At 37.0% G+C, this 14,613-nt stretch overlaps 1 protein-coding gene across 1 annotated transcript in view; it reads left to right on the top strand.

Moving 5' to 3' along the window:
• Positions 1-14,613, top strand: part of ERC1 (ELKS/RAB6-interacting/CAST family member 1) — a 294,179-nt gene that overhangs the window by 190,586 nt on the left and 88,980 nt on the right. The window contains exon 15 of the mRNA XM_010566193.1: positions 4,116-4,276. Coding sequence (XP_010564495.1) covers positions 4,116-4,276 — 161 coding nt within the window. The remainder of the gene's footprint in view (positions 1-4,115; positions 4,277-14,613) is intronic.

Raw genomic sequence — 14,613 nt, 5'->3', positions numbered from 1 at the left:
TGCTTCTCTGAGAAGGTGTAAGCAGAAAATTAAGCTCCAGAACTATCTTCCAGAGAGGGCTATGGAGGCCTTTTTTAATTTTCTGTCCAATAGAAAAGTTCTCTTCAGGTGATCCTTAATCACTGAGGTAGAAGTTCACAATGGGAAGAAAAGGTAGCTGCCACTAGATTGTAATATAAACACACTGAAGCATTTGGGGATCCTGAGGCTGCTTTAGCTAGCCTGTCTGTCTGGGTTGACCTTAGGTATTAGAGTCTTTGGGCGCTCATTTTAAGAGGCAACCAATACCAACCGCATCAGTTGATGTAGCCTTCTTCCTGGCCTGAAATGTCTACTGTGCTTCAGAAATTTTCAGTAATGCATTAGTTCTCCTCACATAAGAGGTGGGAATTTGAGCTTGCCTATCCTGATCATCAGTGATCTTTCCAGGAGCTAGTACGGAGGTTCATTAAGATGCCCAGCCTCATTAATATTTTGCATATCCAGTCCCTTTCTCAATTTTACTGTCTTTTTACTGACTTTGGGGGGAACTTGACCAAGCTCTTTAGAAGTTCCTGGCTTCACATTACCCAATAGCCACAAAAGCTTGCTGGAAACACCACATACTTGGAGATAATGTGGCAACTGTATGTCTATGCAACAGCCTGTTTTCAGATTTACAGTTGAGTTAGAGGTGCCTGAAATTAGAGTTTGTGGGAGCAGGGAGGTTAAGATGGTAGATAGGCTCCTGAAAAGGGCTTCATTCTTTTGGTATTACATCATTTCTTCTATTTCTTTACAGGCTGCCACTGACATGGTAGATAAACTTCTCCTATTATATTGCCTTTTCTTTCCACCATGCTTTCTAAGGAGATGTACTACTATGTAAAAAATTTGTCCTGTATTGACATTTCCCTTTGCTGCTGCTGTGAATCCCATACTGATCCAATTGACATAGTTTGTCCTCTTTCACATAGTTTGTTCAGTTTCTCAGGAACTCTCTCTAATGGAAACTTCACTCAGCTTCCTGTTCTTCCTTAAAGATAAGCTGTCATCTGGTCAGGTCACTTAAGGCCTAAAAACAGTGAAAAAATAGTCTCCATTTAAGTTCTCTGCAGATCCATCCTGCTCAGAATACAGAGAACTGGGTCATGGGTAGGTCATAGGTAGTCAAAGATATACTCTGCTTTATATACTATCATCTGAGCAGAGAGAAAAGAGGAGCAAGAGTACACTCTTTACACCTTCCGAAATGGAAACTTTCTAGTTATAACTGACAGGGCACAAGCTTACCTGCAGTTAAATTGAAAATGTCAACAGCATGTCTCTGAAAATGTCTCAGCGTGCCGAGAACTCTGGTTCTTGGCAAATATTTTTTCTTTATTATATAATTAGCTCCTTTGGGGGGGGGGGGAATCAAGGGTGGATTTGAAGTTTTTTGTATAGGCTAAATTAGATGTGCTTTGCAAGCAGTTTGCTTCCAGTGAATATTCCTGTATTGCTTCTCACAGGGCTGCTTACTGGGACATATACAGACAGCCCTGCACTAAGATTCATAAGCGGCAAAATAAAATGTTACGTTTTATAGAATTTTAACTGAAATGGTCCCATGGAGTATCTGTAACTTGATGAATCTGAACAGTGAAATCTTTATTGTGAATACAGTGATCATTGCTTTAGTGAGTTTTGTCTTTAGTAAATCACATGACAAATGGTACTTGCTGGAGAGGATGGAAGGTAACGACAGTTCTGTAAACTAAGTTGTTGGCACAGTTTAAAAGCCAGTCGCGTTCCAGCCATTCCTAGTATGTTATTAGATCAATCTTCTGTTAACTTGCAAAAGTACAGAATGTAACCTTAAAATTAGAAGAATTAACAAACAGAGCAATGAGAAAAAGGTTAAGTACCTGCAATAACCACTACTACAAAGTACTCTTGCAGAGTTAGATCTTGCCACCTGGCACTAGGAGCCTTGGCCTAGATATCGGCCTCTGGCCTTGTTGTGTCTTCTTAACAGCACAGAGTTGTTATGCTACAGATCTGCATCAAGCAGACCAGTCCTTCAGTGTTAGCGTCACAAATCTTGATGATGGGAATGGAATGAAGGATGTCAGAAATCTTCCAAGCCTGATTATGGAAAAGGTGTTGCTTCAAAGATTGTTTTATCTTGGCAGCTGACAGATTGACACAAGCCATTTTGATTGTTGCAGTTGGCTGGGGCCTTGTTTATTTGAGGTTGTTTTCTGTTATAAGCAGAAGGTTTTGTAGTTGGCATGCCTCTTTTCTCCTCAGTTTAAAGGAAAGCATTTATTATGTCAGTAATTCTGGTCCACCCAAAGGAAGTAGAAGCTGATATACTAGAAGCTGATATACTAGCACACCTTCACTTCCTCAGCACGTTACTCTTCTCTTTCAAGGCATCAGTTTCCATCCTAGTAGTATTTTTGCTATTCATTGTTTCTGCAGTTTTTCTTTCCACTCTTTACTGATATATTTCTCTATTTCATTTTATGGAGTTTTCACTTTGTTTTAAAAATTGACAGACTTTCTGATCTTGTTTTGCACACGAAACACTAGTAAGAGAGAAAAAGTTTGGTCATTACATGCATGCTAGCCAGTTTGGACTATGTGTCACCGAAATTCTCCTTCGGTCTGATGATTACTGGATGAATTCTTGGCTGTACATTTTGAATAGTTTTTGATAATTGCATATATTTTAAATTTTTCTTAATTTGCTGGGCATAAGAAGAATGTTTGTTGTCAGCTGCATTTGAGTGGTAGTAGATAGGCTTTCTGCAGTAAACACTGCATGATGTCTATGCTTGATTTTTATAAATGTGCTAATTCTGAATTGCAATGTTTCTTGCTCTATCACTGATTGAGGATGAAAACCAATCTCATTATCCATGTTTGTCCTGAGTCATTAGCTCTGCCTTTAGGAGTATGGGATTTGTTAAAGCAAGGGGTGATATGTTCCATACCTGCCATCCTCCAGCACCTATATAGTGAGTGATGTGACCAACTGTCTTTGTAAAAACATGTAATTGAGCTTAATATAATTTCAGTAATTCACTTCCAGGATGGAGCACAAGTTGGTTGTTATGCAGGGATATAAATGCAATGCAGTGCTGTATTGTCATGCTAAATTTATACAAATGTTTGATTATGTGCAACAGTAGCATCTGAGTTTCTCCTATTTGAAGGACATTATAAAATTGTTTATGAACAGTTGGTTGTGATAGAAAGAGAAAATCTATATGGAAGAAGTCAGTGAAAGTAATGTGTGCTATCAAGCATTATTATAAAATTATTAAAAGAACATCCAGAGGTTTTTGTATGTTACATGTAGCTATACTTGAGCATTTATTGCAGTTTTGCATGTTAATTAGTGATAAATTTTAGCTGAGACAGAACCTGCTCCAAGTGCAAAATAAAATATGACTATCTATGTTCATCTGTGTAATATCTATGCTAGAATTTAGTCTTGTTAATTCTGAACCTTTCCCATTTACCAAAGATATGAGCATTGTTCTGCTGTAGTCTGCTATCAGCAACTTTTAAAATGTCTTTTATGTTGCTAAATCACAAAACATGCCTGTAAGCATTGTTAAACAGATACTTTGAGGAGAATTGCCTTATAGCTTGTTCTTCATGGGAGCCCAGTCCTCTCCCTGTTTCAGAAACATTACCTTTGTTCTTAAAGTGTATATGTAGTTTCTCTTTAGGCATCATTTACAGAGACAGGTTTTTTTATCCTTTTGGTATATTATTGATGTATTCCATTTAATACCTAGCATTTTTGTGGGATGATTTTAATATATACAGGCCATCCGTTTATCCTCGTGGTACATTTTCTAAAATAGAAATACTGAAGAGTTGAAGATTTGTAATTTGGTATTGTAATGGTAACATTCCAGTGACCAGACTATGTTAATTCACAGACCGTAATGTTGCTTCAGTCAAGTATAGATGTACTGTCCACAGCACTAGATGATGCTTCCAGTATACAGAAGTGTTACGCAGTGTACATGCACTGGTAACCTTTGTGTTCCAACTTAGTTGTGACATTTAGTAAGTTCCAGTTGATCACATTACACTGTTTTTCTCTCCTCCTGTCCTCCCCAAAAACGTTTCAGGTAGAAGAGTTGATGATGGCCATGGAGAAGGTTAAGCAAGAGCTGGAGTCAATGAAAGCAAAATTGTCCTCTACACAACAGTCTTTGGCTGAGAAGGAAACTCATTTGACCAACCTACGAGCTGAGAGAAGGAAACATTTGGAGGAAGTCTTGGAAATGAAGTAAGTGTTCCTTTTCATTGTCTGTAGGCATGTTTTACTGATATCTCTGAATTCTCCTCTGATCCCCGGTGTTCTAAAGCCAGCCATTGAATGAATATGTCTCTGTAGATAGCAGCTATCTATGTAATCAGTCAAGCCTTCAAAAGTGACTTCTGACCAGGGATTACCTACATGACTTTCACACTTTTGTTAGAGCTGAAAAACATTTCTTCCTTCCGATTGTTTGCAGTAGACTACTGTTATTTGCACAATAGCATCTTCGAAGATCCTAAACAATTCTTGGGACTCAATTATTTTGTGTGTCTTATGAATGTGCCATCTTGCTTTGAGTAGCCTATAATCTACTTTAAGGTAAGATGCAAGTCAGTGTAACAAATGACAAAAAAAAAAAGAGGGAAGAGCTAAACATAATGTCAGGTGGTTGTAATGCTAAAATCAGACTGCAGATGTCTGGTCTGCTAAAGTATTTTTCAAACTCATGTGGATGATTCATAAGCACTGGAACAGAGTTTGAAGCTCTCTATCAGTCAGGCTTCTCTCATCATCTTTACCTAAGGAGGTTTGAATAAAACCAAGCTTTGAGGAGGTGGGGAGAAGTGAGGAATTAGACTTCTAAGGCTTAAATACTTCCTAATTTCTGACCATGCATTATAGATAAATAGTTATCCTTAGTTTAGGGAGACATGAATCCATTTAGTGCAATGATGGATAGTGGTGCCAGCAGTTCATTAGAAACACTTTCAGTTGTTTAGCCAGCCCTGAAGAGAAGGAACATTTTTATTGGCAGGACCAGCAGTGGTTCCTCCACTGTGGTTTTGTGAGCCATTATTTATTTATTTAACTTTTCTACGCTAGTCTCTTTTTTTTTTTTTTTAATGAAAGGATAGAAAAACAGCTGTTACAAAATGGAAAGAGAGGTGGCTTAGATCTTGAAATTCTAACTTAGGAGGGCTGTATAAAGTGGATCAAGCCTCCCCAGCTTCATATTCAGCTACAACACTCTGATCTAGACCTGGCATAAGGACATTGGAAGAGAGCAGTATTTAAAAGCCACACTTTTTATTTTTAATAAAAAATTTTATTGAGCTATAAATTTGACTGCCTTGAGAGTTGGTGTATTGGGGGATGGGAAGAATAGCTCTTAAGGTGATGTGGGAATCCAAAGCAACTGGAGATATATCCCATATCCAATCACTTGGCAGTACTTTCTTCTGCCAAACTGCTCTGCCAAACCTTCTCATTAAAATGTACACGTAGTGTACAGTATATCCTGAAATGTATTTGGAATTGTGTAGGTCTACAGCCTTTAATATAACTATTCACTTCTTCTAAATGATGACCTCTCTTAGCTGAGTAAGTTATTGTTGGAAACTTGTTGTACTGAAATGTAGTATCAGGAACTGCATAAACTGGTAGATCCATTGTACCTCAGAAGGAAGAAGAACGCTGGAGAGAATGGTAATGCTGTCAGCACATGGAGAGAAACATGGAAAAAACATCACTTTTGTATAGTTAACTAGCTGAGCATGTTTTAGTCATAGCTGGTCTGTCTTAAAGTTCTATAAAGCTGCCAAAAGCATCCAAACTTCAAAAAGTCACCCTCACCATGAGGCTCTGTTGCAAACAAGTCTCTACTGAGGGCTCACAGTCAATTAAATATCTCATATTTATATACAGAAACTCCAGTATATTCTTCATTGCCCTACTTTCCCAGCCTATGCCTTTTATGAAAAGCACTCTTGTCATCTGTTTTCTAGTTTCTCAAAGAGTTTCTAGTGTTGTTAAAACGTTTCCTACTATTTCAACTCAAAAATTACTGTAATTGAATGAGTGCTCAATTTTGTGAAGCAGCTAGCTGGTTTTGGTATTCTTAATGGAAAACAATAGCTGTTGTACAGAGCTGTTCGAAGACACAGTAAAGCAATATTGTTTCCCAAGTATTAGGGCATGCTTCACGAGGAAAAGTTTGAGGTGATCAAAAGCAGCACTGATTAAATTTGAGATTTGATAGAGGTGTAAGTTTAACAGCTTGGGCCCTGCGGTCAGCTAATGGGGTAGGGAGCATACAACAAAAATAGCTTATGAAATGCTGCTTTAGGAGATTCTAGATATGGACTGAAAGAAAGTGTTAAAGCAACAAGAGGACTCCAGAAAGTTACCTCTGGGTTTTAATAGGAAGTTGTTAGCTATTATGTATGGGAAAATATATATTTAAAATACTGTTTCTTAGAGTAGAACTTGTGTTTACTACTGACTCTGTAACCCTGAGAAGATCGTTTCACACTCCTTAGGGAATACTGTAGTACTAGAATAGCTCAAGTGTGAATTATTCCAAGGAAGAAATTTCACTCCTTAAAGAAATACTACATATTTTGAAGCCCTCTTCCTTTAAGTCTAATATTTTCATTTTCTTTTTTAAAAAACTTAGTTGTAAATAATTATGAGAGAGGTAGATAATGGTGTCTCTATTTATATCACCAAACCTGATCTACTGTAAAAAATTACTAGTGAACTGCTAGGATTTTTGTTTTGTTATGTTTTCTTTTAGAAGTTCTAATGTTTCCATCATTCACAGCAAATCTTTTAAATTAGGCAGGAATAAAGTGCTGTCTACAGAGAAATCTCTGTTCTTTGTCCCATAAAAACCTGCTTAGGCTGAGCTGAGTTATAAACTGTTGAAAATCACCAGTTTTCCTTTCCTTTTTTTTCTCCTGGTGTTGTCAGCAAATTTTGGCAGTGTGTGAAAATAACCGAGCACAAACAGTCTAATCTGAGGCCGAGCTCATGCAGTTGCCAAAACTGTAGCAGCGGACACTGCACTTACAGGGAAGGGGAACAGACACTGTGTCTGCATGTAAAGAAGATTTTTTTTTTTTTTTTTTTTTTTTTTTTTTAAAAGGGAGGCCTTTTGTTATGGTCAGAAGGACCAGAAGGTTCTTCCTAGTCATCTGCTTTGGGGTTGAAAAGTCCCAGTTGGAGCATTTCTCAATCTGTTCTTTCAGACCTGGAAAACTGTCCAACAGCCCTTTCCTGAATTATGCCTTCTCCTGCTAATTGCGATTGCTGCCAGCCCTATAATTCAAGGGATGCAGACTTACATAATGTAGTTGGCGCTTCAGAGTTGAATCCTTCATCCTGCTGGCACACAACAGAAAGATTATTACTTGTCCAAGAATAATTTACTATCCTCTTTCTTCTTTAAAAATAACCAAGGATTTTACAGACTAATGAATTGTTAAAATAGAACATAATTTATATTTCAAAATCAAGCTGTCAAAAAATGTCTTTTGATTTCTTATGTGACTTTACATGAGTGGTCTTTTGAATATTTATCACAGTAGTCTCTAATTACATGAATATATCCCACAGATAGTGTTTCATTTGATACAGAGTGTAGGAAGTGCTCAGAGATGAACCAGGCCTGTGTAGCTTAATGAACCTGTTTATTGTATTCCTTCCTTATTTCATCTCAGAGTTGGAAGGCCTGCTGAGAGCTACGTGAGGGCTACTATGAAAAATAAGATGCCAGCCTAGGCGGTGCTATGCAGGAAGACTGTTCGTCCTTATCTCTGCTAAAGTTTTCCTGCGTGATGTGCAAGTCACTTAAGAATATTTGGTAGATGGTTGATAAGTCCATGTGTTCATTTTCTGGCTATCAGATAAGAAAAATACGAACACATGCACACAAACACTCACAACTGAAAATTAAGTCAGTGGAAGCTGAGGTAGTTTATCTTCTGAAAAGTTCATCCTCTCAGCAATAAAGCAATATTGTCTGGAGGTATGAGCATGAGGTTGAAATTGAAAGTAGTCCAAAAGAAACTGATTAATTGGCACATAGTTTATTTGCCAGAAAAGTAATTTCAGTTGATCCAAAATGAGGTGTGAAGTAATTTCAAACGCAGCAAACACTTTAACCAAACAAAAATATTTCAGGTTATGTGCACCCGTGGTGAACAGAACCAGGGAAAAAAAAAATATCAATGTCCATCCAATGATAACTTGTCAGCTCATCAGAAATTGTCTTCCTGGAAATTAAAGAATTTTTTTTTTTTTTTGGTCATTAGAGAAATTATGGTTTATGCCTATAGGAGGAGAAGTGATTCCTAGTTGCCGAAGCATGTATATATTCTATGTGTATAAACAGTTGTCTCTATAGTTTGAAGTCACTTCATATTTGTTGTCAGTGCTACAAAGCATTAATATGTTAACCTTGCATCTGCAAGGTGTGGCTTTCTAGGCCCAACGCAAACTCTTCATCATCTTGAACTGGACTATAAGGTCTATGGGCCACTTGGTATATCAGGCCATCATGTGATTGCAGCAATAGTCCCAAAGCACCTCCTATAATTACTTTGTGTGAAATTAAATAAGCTAAAATCCCACAGGGGGCACTCCATGTCTGTAGGATTTACTGTCTGGGGCAAAGCTGAACATATGCATCTGTGTCAGTCCCTCTTTTTCTTCTATAAGCTCAGATATTTTTTTTCTTTAAAATGTCTTTTTCAGGGCACGCAGTGAAAATGAACCCAACAATATCCTGTTACCATTGTTTTGTCCTTTATAACTGTCAAGCATAAAATATGTAATTATATATGTTTCTTTTAATTATATATGGTCACCCAGTTAGATTTTGACATTTAAGTTGCAAAAAGTTCAGTTGCAGTAGTCTGAAATGTGAAAAATTATCCATTTCTAATTACTGAACAATACAGACATTATGTTTAAATACTTGGAAGTAAACTGACCTTGGAACTATTTTTAATCTCCAAGTGAATCACACAGAATCCGATAGGAAGGCTGAAATACAGCACGTAGATATATTGTGTGTCTTTTAAGGCTAAAGTTTATTGAAAGGCCAGAATTTTTTTTTCTTTTTTAACTGCACAGTTCTCCTCACTGTAATGAAACAGTAGGCTATTCCTAAATGTAATTGTAGATCTGGGTTACCTTCAAGTTTGGTGGCTTCTGCTATTAATTTTTTAATTCAGGTGAAAGCTTGAGAGAAAACATAATCTCTTTTGCACGTTTTTTCTCTTGGCAATTAAGGAATGAAGCCTGTTATCCTTTCTGTCCTCCTACGTTGTCGATGAGCCTTTGAGCGCTCTCCGACACTCAGTGTTGTGGCAGCACTAGAGACAGCCTGCCGCTTTGTTTTCAGTGCAACGGCTACTAGATGTCCCGAGTCATGGAAATAAGCAGAAAAGCTTAAGCCACTTACGGGGCAGCAGTACAAAACTGGTCGGTCAAATGATTCACCTAGGTGAGAGAGCTATTAAACTCGAATCTCAAAGTTTCACAGGAAGATAAACTGCCAAGCAAAGAAGTGATCCTTTAGCAAAGCTACATAAATAAGGTGCCCCATATGAGCACACACAGAATTAGATTGTTGTGGTTTATTCTGTTTCTTTAAGTATTGGGAAGTTATGTTTATCTTTTGTAACTGGCTTGTTTTTACTCTTCACCTGCCTTGAAAACTTTTTCTTGTGTGGCTTTTTCAGATACTAAAATCTTGGCATGGTATGTCACAGTCCTGTTCTGTCTTGTCATAAAACCTCCGTATCTCATTTTATCTTGAATTCTATGGTCCCCGAGAAGAGTCTTGCAGAGAGAAAGTACTATACTATCTTAATGAGCCATGACAGGCCTGGAAGCAAGACCAACTGCTGAAAAGTGCACCAGGTTGTGTTAAAGGGGTTTGTTCCACTTGGTAATTTCTAAGACTATTAATGTTGTAGGGACGAGTTGGGAAAAGGAGGTCCAGTCATTAACTTGCTGAGAATTTAGCTACACTGTACTTTTGTTTCCATTCCTTTCCATGGGAGATTATTTTTTCTTCTGGATATGTTTTCCGGGGACTGGGTTTAGTGTAAGTGATCCCTTCAATAGTTCTTGGAACATAGTTTTCTAGATGGTGAAAGGAAATTAGACCTCTTTTAAGTGAAAATGTGAAAAACCTAGCATATAGCTTCACTGTTAAGAACACACAGGTTTTGTTATGTTTTTCTTTTCTATTAATAGATTACAGCATTCTTACAGAAATTGCTGTGAAAGATCTCATCAGTAGAGATCTTGGCGTATATATACAGAGTACTAAAATGTATAAATTTTTTAGGCTTGCACAATCCTAGCAATAGTGAATGAATACCCTTCTTGTCTTTTCTCAGGTTGCTAGTTCATTATTGCAAATACACTCAGCAGGTGCAGCACAAGATAATTTCTTGGAAGTCATTACTGCCCCCATGTACTTCCTGCCCAAAGGGTGTTGCTTTGGGAAAAGTTTGTTTTTACCATAACCTGCATGCAGATCATCTTATATAAAAGAATTACAAGAATTGTGCTTTTTTTCTAGAAATAATTACTCAGCTAACCCAATATTAAACTGGTAGAGGAATGGAGAGAGTGACGGTTTTATTTTGGCTAACATATAGAACAGATTGCTTGTAAGATAGCTTTAAGGGTACCAATATACTGCCTTCTGCTAGCTAATTCTGTATGCCTTTTCCAGTACAAAACACTGTTCTTCTACTATATTGTAACATACTCTTTGTATAATTAAATACATTCAGAAGTTCTGTCAGAACTAAAGGGTTATCTGTTCAAGAGAATCTGTGTAATTTCCCCATGGGTGTATGAATCCTCCACTCCACTTATTTCTAGAACAACACTGACAAAAATAGATTTCCACGTCTTCAGCATGCCTTTTTTATTGTTTCTATATATTTCTATACATGATAAACACAAATATGACTGTGATTTTTGTTTTAAAATATGCAGGAGTGTTTTCACTTAGGATTGGTAGCAATAGTACATTTCCTATGCTAGCTGTTTCAGCTGCATCAGTGATTCCTGTCGCCATCCCTAATCCAGCTATAAGATTCTGGGGCTTCCAGGGGTGTTACTGAGCTAAACCAAATCAGGCACTTTTTACTTTCTGTTAAAGTCAAAAGAACCGTGAGTTCCTTAGGGTGCTTTTTCCTCTTTTATAAACGTGTACTGTAAATAGTGATGCATATAAATCAACTCTGTGAGCACTACATATTTCATTAAATACAGTCAAGTTGTGGGTTAATAGAAGTTCCAAGTGAAAATATTATGGTATCTCATTGCATATATTGTAGATTTAATGTAGTGTGAACAATAGTAGCTTTGAGCCATTGTAAATCCCATCCGGACATCGTCAACGTAGTTCAAAATACAAGGAGGGAAATCTCAAAGGTTAGATGTGCTCATATGGCCACTGTGCATATGCAAGTCATTCTTTTATTGTTTTTAAAATCATGCTGTAGCTTTGCGGGGTGTAGGTAAGGCAAAGTCTAACTTCAGACTGTTTTCTGGTGTTGAACAGAAATTCCTTTTTGAAAGTCAGGTCAATTTGCTTTAATTACAGAAATAACCTCTGAAGCAAGTAATTGCTTCCCTACAATCCTGGAGGACAACAAGTAGGAGTTGTGTAAGAAAAGTTGGAGAAATGAGTCAAGTCATTGGCAGTCCCTACAGTCTTTGTCTTTATACTGTATGGGAATATTCAGTGTATCTTTTTGGTTTCCTCCCTTCCCAAACAATACTACTGAGTTCTTTTAGGCAAAATAAAAAGCACCATTTGCAAGTCTATGGAATTTCTGAGAAAACTCCACAGTGAGAGGATTTGGGAGTTGTTGAGTTGTCTGGTGGTATGTGTTGTGCAGAGCAAGTGACTACATGTAACAGGAGTTAAAAACATGAAAATTGACCAGAACTGTTCATTTAGAAATCCTAAAAGATGACACTAAGCACTGTAAAAGTGTCTTTCTTGAAGGTCTTTAAGTTTCTTTCTTTTTAATAGCAATGCTGTCATTGCTATTGAGTCACTTCTCCCCAGTCCAATATCCAGTGTTATAGTTTAGACAGATTGCAGGATAGAGAACTATCTTTCCTGGTACTAGGAACTAGTATGTATAGGATTGTAGGGAGGACTGAAACATTGTTTGACTCAGTGTCATATTTGGTGTTCCCTAAAGCCCTTTTTACAGCCTTTCCTCAAGCACTGAATAGATACAGCTATAGCTTTCTGTAAACCCATAGTTCTTTTTCAGTCTGCTAGCATTTTACAGCTTTAAAGTTGATGTCAGGAAAACATTGAAAACTAAAGGATCACACTAGTTTATTTCCACTAGGTAATCTAGGAATCAAGCTTTATGTATGAGGTTAAATTAAATGATGTAACTGGTATTTTCTGTACAATCTTAAGAATCAACTAGTTTGATCATTTAGTTTAATTTCATGAATAAAGATTTAAGGCCACTGATACTGTTGTGAAAAGACGACTACTGCAAGCAGCTTTGAGCAGCCAAGGATTTCATGAGCCTACCTTCAATTACAAGAAAGTTATTGGAGTAAATGATCAAAAATATTATTTGGAAATACTTAGAAAATAGTAAAGTGTTAAGTAAGAGAGAACCTAAATTTGTTGAGACTAAATCATGACAAATCAACCAGGTGTCCCCATGTGCCAAGTCATAGCTTTGGTAATACAGTAGAGGTGATATGTTTTGATATCAGGAGGATTTCTGTCATTGTTTTATAGAACTGTCTCAACAACAAAGTAGGGATTATATTCCTGATTAAACTACTATAAAGTGAATAAGCAGGTAGCTGGAAAAGAATAGTTAGTAGTTCATTGTCAAAATGGAAACCTATGTTACGTGGTTTCCTTAGAGGTCTCTCCCAAGTCTGCCACTGTTCAGAATGTCCATTAATGAAGCGGCTGACAAGCCAAAGGATATGTATTGCCAAAATGCCATGGTGGGTGTTCAGATATTTTGGAGAACAAGATGAGGATTCAAAGTGATCTCAATAAGGTGAAGAGGGGTTCTAGGGAAGCCGTAGAATACTGTTCCCTGGAGGTTTTTACAGACAAATTACACCAACATATCACAAATAGCTTAAATATAGTTGAACGTGCTTTCGGGGTAGACTAGATGAACTTGAGGATAGAGAGGGTGTTATCTTGCAGGTTTTCGTGATTCTTCAGCACAGGTCATATACTTCCCTTAATGAATGTCTGTAAGAACCAAAAATGTATCTTGTAAAAATATATGTATCATATGTATTAGCTTGTTCTACACATTATGTGGGCTCGGTTCTCTCTGTTAATACTGACTTTGGCTAGCAGATTCAATTTCTAAAAAGAAATTTTGCTCTTGTAGGTAAACAATTTTGAGTATTCTTCATGCAAAGGAAACTTTTTTTTTAAATTGAAAGAATTAAACATCATTGAATTTGTTGGTTCAAGGTAGCTGCAAAATTCTTGCTGCCTTTCAAGGCCTCAATAGGCAGGAAATCTGAAAGGGTTAGGTCTGGTTAGGTTATAAAGAATGCCAAGGATATAATCTGATATTTGGAAAAGCCTTTATGACCTCAGCTAGCCACATTTTCTTCAAAAATATTAATAATGCAACTATTAATAAGAGCACTTTGCAGTTTAGTTCTTTTCATTGGCACATCTTACATGTCAAAGTCTTCCTTTTTATAAAAACAGAGAAATACTGTCATTGTTCCTCAAAGGAGCAAACTGAAAACAAAAACATGAACTGACTTGTTCACCCATGGCCACAGAACTTTAGTGATGTCAGGAATTAAAATCTGAAGATACTAGGTTTGTAGGGGTTTAAATATCTCAGTATTTGAGACACAGATGTTTAATAGGAAATATTGTGCATATAAGATACATACTTCTTCATTTTTTTCTCTCTTCTAGCATGTTCTCATACAGATGCTTTCTACATCCTCATTTTTCCTTTATGATATGTCTATACCTAAAATTGAGTATGTTTATCTTGCCACTTTAGTGCTGTAATTGGAGAGAAGCAATCTGTTCTCTTTTGCTAAGCTGATCTTTGGATTTGTCTCACTTGCTAGATTCACATTGTTAGTGAGGGCTTTGGTTTGGAGTTTGAAAACCTAGATTAATTTAGCCAGGAGATGTTAATTTAAAACAAAAACAAATACATTTTTGCCTTGCCTTGAAAAATATGAAGCTGGCTTTGGACTATAATTTCATAGGTTTTGTGACAAATGAGGCATGAAACAAATTGGCAAACCCACAGTGTCCAAAGTACAGTGGTACAGTGTGCTCTCTAATTCCCAGCCCTAAAGATCTCAGCAAAGGTCGCAAATTAAACAAAGTCAGAATTAATCAACTCTGCAATCAAAATATAATTATTAAGGCTTTCGTTTACTACAAAGAAGGTGTTGTGAAAGAGGCACTGGAGCAAGTTCTTTTGTGCAGTAAGGGAAGATCAACAGCAAGGTGTCTAACAGAAAAATGAAACCCTGCAGGTGAAGCTGCCTTTGGA

This window comes from Haliaeetus leucocephalus, unplaced genomic scaffold (assembly GCF_000737465.1).
Source record: "Haliaeetus leucocephalus isolate CR32 unplaced genomic scaffold, Haliaeetus_leucocephalus-4.0 Scaffold206, whole genome shotgun sequence".
NCBI lineage: Eukaryota > Metazoa > Chordata > Aves > Accipitriformes > Accipitridae > Haliaeetus > Haliaeetus leucocephalus.
This window is presented reverse-complemented; position numbering and strand designations above follow the sequence as displayed.